Source organism: Rhinopithecus roxellana, chromosome 1 (assembly GCF_007565055.1).
Source record: "Rhinopithecus roxellana isolate Shanxi Qingling chromosome 1, ASM756505v1, whole genome shotgun sequence".
NCBI lineage: Eukaryota > Metazoa > Chordata > Mammalia > Primates > Cercopithecidae > Rhinopithecus > Rhinopithecus roxellana.
The window spans coordinates 22,299,308-22,307,734 of record NC_044549.1 but is presented as its reverse complement, the minus strand read 5'-3'; the positions used below and the strand labels follow the sequence as shown (position 1 = coordinate 22,307,734).

At 44.5% G+C, this 8,427-nt stretch overlaps 1 protein-coding gene across 1 annotated transcript; it reads left to right on the top strand.

Annotated features, from left to right (window-relative positions):
* The first annotated feature begins 1,617 nt into the window (after window positions 1-1,617).
* RPL24 (ribosomal protein L24) lies at window positions 1,618-8,092 on the top strand. Its single transcript, XM_010353327.2, has 6 exons — window positions 1,618-1,739; window positions 1,854-1,929; window positions 2,489-2,599; window positions 6,303-6,439; window positions 6,712-6,775; window positions 7,968-8,092. Exons 1-6 carry the CDS (start codon window positions 1,735-1,737, stop codon window positions 8,046-8,048), a joined length of 474 nt encoding a protein of 157 aa, XP_010351629.1. The 5' UTR covers window positions 1,618-1,734; the 3' UTR covers window positions 8,049-8,092.
* Window positions 8,093-8,427: the final 335 nt, after the last annotated feature.

Here is an 8,427-nt window from a genome sequence, read left to right as displayed (position 1 = left end):
GGCTAATTTTTGTATTTTTAGTAGAGACGGGGTTTCACCATTTTGGCCAGGCTGGTCTGGAACTCCTGACCCCAGCTAATCCACTCACCTCGGTCTCCCAAAGTACCGGGATTACAGGCATGAGTCGCCGCATCTGGCCACCTAACTCATTATTAATACTGGTTCCAGGCGGGGCGCGGTGGCTCACGCCTGTAATCCTAGCACTTTGGGAGACCCAGGCGGGTGGATCAGCTGAGGTCAAGAGTTCAGACCAGCCTGGCCAACATGGTGAAATCCCATCTCTACTAAAAATACAAAAATTAGCCGAGCATGGTGGTGGGTGCCTGTAATCCCAGCTACTCGGGAGGCTGAGGCAGGAGAATCGTTTGAAACCGGGGGACGGAGTTTGCAGTGAGCCGAGACCGCGCCACTTCACTCCAGCCTGGGTCAAAGAGCGAAACTCCATCTCAAGGAAAAAAAAAAAAAAAAAAAAAGACTGGCTCCAACACAATTGTACAGTTTGCGTAACATTAGTCAGCCAACTTGTTAAACATTCCAAATCTCTTCAACCAGCTATCTTACAAAACCTTTTTAGCGTGACTTGCATACATAGACAGCAGAAATCAATCATTACATTTGTTTCCTAGTCATATACTGCAGCCTCCCACAGAATTCAAGAATTGCCTCTGGCCACTCCTTGTCATAGGATGAAATATGTAACAGATTGAGCCCTTGGCCTCCAAGCGGGGCTCCACGGACCCACTCAGCTTCACTAGGCACCAGCTGCGAATTGTAGTTCTTAGGCGGGTACTTAATAGGAATTCTGGAAACTGAATGAGCTCATGTTTGCAAAGCCTTTGGCGTAATTCCCGGCACAGAGAAAGCGCTCAATGAATGTTAATTATAATTATTGCAAAGCGCCAACGTGCACTGTTTGATTCGCACAGCCTGGGAAATGGTTGGGTTGTCATTACTTTCTTAAAGTATTCAAATGGTTAAACTATTAATTTGTTTGGTTGAGGAAATGGGCCAACAGGGAAGGCAAAATGTGACTTGTTTTACCTGCGGGGCATTCGTCTTTGGGTCTCTTTATGATAAAAAAGAGGACACCTTTCTCTTCAGTTCACATTCCCTGCAGCCGGAAGATGGCTCTAGAATACTTGGCAGTAAGACAGAATAGGCCGGGCGCGGTGGCTCATGCCTGTAATCCCAGCACTTTGGGAGGCCGAGGAGGGGGATCACCTGAGGTCAGGAGTTCGAGACCAGCCTGACCAACACGGAGAAACCACGTCTCTACTAAAAATACAAAATTCGCCGGGCGTGGTGGCACACGCCAATCCCAGCTACTAAGGAGGCTGGGGCAGGAGAATCGCTTGAACCTGGGAGGCGGAGGTTGCGGTAAGCCGAGATCGCGCCATTGCACTCCAGCCTGGGCAATAAGAGCGAAACTCCGTCTCAAAAAAAAAAGAGATAGAATGACTCAGAAACCAACTGTCTGACTGCCTTTTTGGCAGGCCCTCTGGGCCCGAGAATCCTCCAGCAGCCTCTGAAGGAATTCCGCCAGAGGAAGTCAGTTGTCACGGAAAACGAGATCTTCTGCCTCGCGATGATTACGTCATCAAGGAGCGCCGGGAACAGCGAAGGATATTGGGGGAGGAGATTTCCGGCCCCAGCCCCTCCACGACCTTATAAGGTCTCTTCCCATGATTCTTTCTTTCTCTTCGCCATCTCTTTTCTTCCCCTGAATGCGTCGCCATGAAGTAAGCAACACCCGTGGTTCCCAATCCGCTTACATCCTCGGGCAGAACGCCTCTCTGTCGTCCCTGGCATGGCTGTAGACACCCTCCCTGATGGACTTTCACTTTTTGTTGCAGGGTGGAGCTGTGCAGTTTTAGCGGGTACAAGATCTACCCCGGACACGGGAGGCGCTACGCCAGGACCGACGGGAAGGTAAAAAGCCGCGTCGGGTTAACCTAGCTTCTTGTACTCCGAGGAGGAAAGGCTGGTCTAATTCGGTTTGGACGGGTTCATTCCCCACATCACCATTGACCTCTGGAATGCTTCGTGGACGCTCTGTGGACTGGTCGTTAGGACCAGATATCTCTTAAGTGAACCAGCGTTGATTACTTACTGTGAGCCAGGTCGGACATCCGGAGGGGTTTATGTAACTGATGTTCCTGTGTAAGGGAAATAACTGAGGTACCGAGATAATTGGTAGTTTCCCCTTGGAATCCCGGGATAGACAAAAGCAGAATGCTTCCCAGAAGGATGCACCACCCTGTCCTTTGCTATGAGTTTAGATTTCCTGCTCTCGAGAAAAGATTAAACGCAAGGACCTTCATAGTGTCACACAGTTACCTGCCAGTTACGTGACAGCCTTTTGGTTCTTGTGGGCTTCAGTTTTGTAAAATAAGCCAGAACTAGCATATTGATTTTCTAAGGATTCCAAGCTCATTCAGCCTCTTGCACTTTGTATAAATAGGTAATTCCTTTGAATTTGTCACTCTAGGTTTTCCAGTTTCTTAATGCAAAATGCGAGTCGGCGTTCCTTTCCAAGAGGAATCCTCGGCAGATAAACTGGACTGTCCTCTACAGAAGGAAGCACAAAAAGGGACAGTCGGTAAGTGGAATACGCCTTGATATTGGGAGCTATCTCTTAAGTTGTCTGAGCTATCTGAACGTTGGTTTTCTGCTCTGTAAAATTAAACCAGACTGTATGCGAAAGAGTTCTTAAACTGTAAAGCATCAGCGAAATAAAAAAGATATTATAAACTGTCTATACATCTTAGGCTAGCAGCAACACCTAGTTGAAATTTTAAAGTCAGATAAATTACATTAAGTACATTTGGGTTATAGGGCAGGGTGGAAAGGCTTAGTTTTCCAGTGGGAGGAAATTGAGAACTTACCATAATTTTGTTTTGATTGCAGTATTTACAGGATTAGTCCTAACGTAGCCATCAGTGGACTGTGAACCAGTCTACCATACTGGTTCATTCTCAAGACAATGGTTTTTCTGGTCCTTGTTAAGTGTCCTTTTAGCTGGGTTATACATGAGAAAAAGTTTGAGTGCCGTGGTAGGACTAGTATTTAGTAGGCTTGGGAATACTTGGCACCTTCTGTATGAAGGACTTTTCTAGGTATTGTGAGAAATAAATGCCATCAGACATAAAATATGTTGAAAGTTCAGAGGAAGGAGAAACTTAAAAGTGGATATGACACACCTGTTAGGGTGACTATTAAGAAAAAAGCAGGAATTACAGGTGTTGATGAGGATGGGGAGAAATTGGAACCTTTGTGCACTGCTAAATACATAGCAGCTGTGAAAAACCATTTGGTGTTTTCTCAAAAGGGTAAACAATTATCCCAGCAGTTCCACTTCTAAGTTTTATCCCAAAACAGTTGAAAGCAGGGACTCATAACTTGTACATCAATGTCATAGCAAATCCGGGCTTGGTGGCAGCAGCTGTACTCTAGCTGCTCCCGAGGCCAAGGTGGGAGGATTGTTTGAGGCAACATAGGAGACCTTTAAAAAAAAAAAAAAAAGGTTATTTAGATGGATAATGGTGATAGCTACACAGCGCTATGAATGTACATAAGGCCACTATACTTTTTTATTGAGACAGGTTCTCTGTTGCCCAGGCTGGAGAGCAGTGGCAGGATCACAGCTCACTCCACCTCAACCTGGGCTTAAGTGATCCCACCTCAGCCTACCCAGTGGTTCACAGGCACATGCCACCATGGCCCAGCTATTTTTTAAATATATTTTGTGGAGACAGAAATCTTTGCAATGTTGCCCAGTTTTGTCTTAAATTCTTGGGCTCAAGTAATCCTCCTGCCTTGGCCGCCAAAAGTACTGGCATTACAGGTGCGAGCCATCTTGCACGGCTAAATTATACATTAAGAAGTTAAAATGAGGCCGGGCATGGTGGCTGACATGCCTGTAATCCCAGCACTTTGGGAGGCCGAGATGGGCGGATCACGAGGTCAGGAGTTTAAGACCAGCCTGGCCCACAGAGTGAAACCCCATCTCTACTAAAAATACCAAAAAAAATTAGCCCGGTTTGGTGGCAGGCGCCTGTAGTCCCAGCTACTTGGGAGGCTGAGGCAGGAGAATAGTTTGAACCTGGGAGGCAGAGGTTGCAGTGAGCTGGGATTGCACCACTGCACTCCAGCCTGGGTGATGAAGTAAGGCTCCGTCTCAAAAAAAAAAGTTAAAATGGGCCTAATGCAGTGCCTCACGCCTGTAATTCCAGCACTTTGGGAGGCCCAGGCAAGAGGATCCCTTGAGCCTGAGCCCAGGAGTTTGAAACAAACCTGGGCAACGTAGTAGCGAAAACCCCAGCTGCTATTTAAAAAGATAGAAAACAGGCCAGGGATGGTGGCTCACGCCTGTAATTCTAGCACTTGGGGAGGCTAAGGCAAGAGGATCCCTTGAGCTTGAGCCCAGGAGTTTGAAACCAACCTGGGCAACATAGTAGCGAAGACCCAGTTTCTATTTAAAAAAATAGAAAACAGGCCGGGGATGGTGGCTCACGCCTCTAATTCTAGCACTTGGGGAGGCCAAGGCGGACGGATTGCCTGAGCTCAGGAGGTCGAGACCAGCCTGGGCAACATGGTGAAACCCGGTTTCTACTAAAAATAAAAATATTAGCCAGGCGTGGTGGCAGGTGCCTGTGATCTCAGCTACTTGGGAGGCTGAGGCAGACCCCCGGAGGTGGAGGCTGCTGTGAGCCAAGATAATGCCACTGCACTCCAGCTTGGGCAACAGAGCAAGGCTTGGTCTAAAAAAAAAAAAAAAAAAATAGGAAACCAAAAACAGGTTAAAATTGTCAACTTTACATTTTTACCACAATAAGAAAAATGTTTATGTGTTGGTTTGAGACAAAAATATTAAACAGGTAAATACTGCCAATTACTGTAGAAAAACTGCCATTTTACTGTAGAAACAAGATTTCATCTTTCTAAAAAGTTTAAAATTAGGATGTCTGTAAACCACCAATGTGCTTTATTTTTGTTAAAAGTTTTTAAGGTAATTTTGCATTTCTGTGCCTTAATAAACAACTTTTTTTTTTTTTTTTTTTTTTTTTTTTTTTTTTTTTTTTGAGACGGAGTCTTGCTCTGTCTCCTGGGCTGGAGTGCAGTGGCCGGATCTCAGCTCACTGCAAGCTCCGCCTCCCGGGTTCACGCCATTCTCCTGCCTCAGCCTCCTGAGTAGCTGGGACTACAGGTGCCCGCCACCTCGCCCGGCTAGTTGTTGTTGTTGTTTTTTTTTTTTTTTTTTTTTTTTTTTGTATTTTTAGTAGAGACAGGGTTTCACTGTGTTAGCCAAGATGGTCTCGATCTCCTGACCTTGTGATCCGCCCGTCTCAGCCTCCCAAAGTGCTGGGATTACAGGCTTGAGCCACCGCGTCTGGCCAAAGGATATTCAACCTCTCCCCTGCAGGCCATTTACTTTCTTTCTTCTTTTTTTTTTTTTTTTTTTTTTTTTTTTTGATACAGAGTCTCGCTCTATCGCCCGGGCTGTAGTGCAGTGGCCGAATTTCAGCTCACTGCAAGCTCCACCTCCCGGGTTTATGCCATTCTCCTGCCTCAGCCTCCCGCGTAGCTGGGACTACAGGCGCCCGCCACCTCGCCCGGCTAGTTTTTTGTATTTTTTAGTAGAGACGGGGTTTCACCGTGTTAGCCAGGATGGTCTCGATCTCCTGACCTCGTGATCCGCCCGTCTCGGCCTCCCAAAGTGCTGGGATTACAGGCTTGAGCCACCGCGCCCGGCCCAATAAACAACTTTTCAAATATACTTTGTTCTTGGACTTAAAGGTGCACTGCAACATCTTTTTCTCATAAATACTGTAGTACAGATTTCCAATATAGAATGTACAGAAAATGTTAGATTCCACAATGCCTTCTTAGACATATCCTACCTAACATTTGGTGGCTCTCCTGTCAAATCATTGTCTAACTTGAGTATTTCTCCTAGTGACAGTCCTTTGAGTTAAAACAGCTGAATTTGATAATTTTTTTCAATAAGTAAATTATTAAAAGTATAAACAGTCTTCATTTATACTATACAGTTCATGGAATAACCCTTTTCCTTAGAGTTCAATTTTTTGTGTGTCTCTTTAAGGTAAAAAATGGCTAGGATTTGTAATAGCTTAATCCATAAGTGGAAAACATGTTTTATTTTCAAATAATTGTATGAATTATTTTTTGTTGAATATGAATATAAAAGACTTCATTTGCCCTGTCTCAAAAGACTTAATTTTTCCTCCCTCTAAATTCTTGAAGGAAGGTTCCTTAGCGTGCCCCTCATCTTTGTTTTGCAGGAAGAAATTCAAAAGAAAAGAACCCGCCGTGCAGTCAAATTCCAGAGGGCCATTACTGGTGCATCTCTTGCTGATATAATGGCCAAGAGGAATCAGAAACCTGAAGTTAGAAAGGCTCAACGAGAACAAGCTATCAGGTGAGGAATGCTTTCATTATGAGCGTTTCACCTATTGGGATGGATTTTAGGTTTGGGTTTTCAGTAATTAAAGTTACCATATAGTGTAATATATTTTAAGCTGATTTGGTGGTTAATGAAAATTATTGACAAACTCTTTGGATTTAGCCTACAAATAAATGCGGGTGGGGAAGGAAGGAATATGGTCATTGTACTTGTCCAGTACAGTCTAATAATAAGTTGTACCACTAAGGAGTAAAGCGCTTTTGCCTTAAGTTATTTTTACCCCACAGGGCTGCTAAGGAAGCAAAAAAGGCTAAGCAAGCATCTAAAAAGACTGCAATGGCTGCTGCTAAGGTAATTATGGGGTTTCTTGACTTTCTTGAACAATACAACAGGAAAATTTCTTTTTTTCTTTTTTTTCCTCTCTCTTTTTTTTGAGACGGAGTCTTGCTCGGTTGCCCAGGATATGCAGTGCAGTGGCATGATCTGATCTCGGCTCACTGCAGCCTCTGCCTCCCCGGTTCAAGCAATACTCCTGCCTCAGCCTCCCTAGTAGCTGGGAGTACAGGTGCACGCCATCACACCTGGCTAATTTTTTTTTTTTTTTTAGTAGAGACAGGGTTTCACCATGTTGGACAGGCTGGTCTTGAACTCTTGACCTCAGGTGATCTGCCCACCTCAGCCTCCCAAAGTGCTGGGACTATAAGTGTGCGCCACTGCGCCCAGCTGGAAAATTTATTTTCAATCTAAATTGTGATAATGAAAGTTTCACCGTTTTAAGATATTGATTGCAAGGCTCAATTGGAAATGATGTTGGTAACCAGTTAACTGGTTCAGGTCTCCAGAGGGCTGGTCCTCTCCATAAGCCAAAGTATCTGTTACTGTTAGGAATTGGGAAAAATAAAGGTTGGCTTTTGTTTTGTTTTCCCTTCAACACAGGGTCTCACTCTGTAGCCCAGTTGGAGTGCAGTGGCACAGTCACGGCTTGCTGCAGCGTCAACCTCCTGGGCTCAAGTGATCCTCCTGACTCAGCCCCCTAAGTAGCTGGGACTACAGGCATGCGCTACCACGCCCAGCTAATATGTATTTTAGTTGAGATGGTTTCGCCATGTTGCCCAGGCTGGCCTCAAACTCCTGAGCTCAAGCGATCCACCTGCTTTAGCGCCCCAAAGTGGGGATGAGCCCCTGCACCCTGCCTGGTTTTGAAAGTTACTATGGTTATCTACATTGATAACATTGAGAAAAGTTGAGTAAACACTGTACTGTTACTGAGAACTTTTCTGTGAGGTTCTGTTAGGATGCATTTCAGGATCCTACACCGCACTTGGTTGTGTCTTCTTACTTTCCTCCAATCTGTGATGGTATCTTAGTCTTTGTCTTTTCATTGTAAAGATGGCTTTAAATATTTAAGGGGAGTCACATTAAAAGATTGTCTTTAAATTACTAAGAAAGTTATCTAAGCTACATAAACAATCTGGATGTGAGAGATGGGTAATAATAGGGTAACAAAAGGTTTGTGGAGTAATATCACGTTACCTTTTTACAGGCACCTACAAAGGCAGCACCTAAGCAAAAGATTGTGAAGCCTGTGAAAGTTTCAGCTCCCCGAGTTGGTGGAAAACGCTAAACTGGCAGATTCGATTTTTAAATAAAGATTGGATTATAACTCTAGGTTGTGCTGGATTTTTTTTTTCTTGTAACAGGCATGTTGGACTTTACATGGTCATAGGTGAACTAGTAAAGAATGCAAGACATAGGTATTTTATTAAAAAGTCTATTGCTCAGGAATAATGCATCCTATAAAGTAAGCCTCTTCCTTGGAGAGAGGTTAAGCAAAATGATGTAAGAAGATGGGTATGGTCAGATGCTACCTTTGCTTGGCTGGGGTGTATAGGGCACATTACAAAAACTTCATTGCCTTAACTCTGGTTACAATGCTGTAACTATTAGGATGTTGCTGGTGCAGGGACTCACGCCTGTAATCCCAGCATTTGTAAGACCAAAGC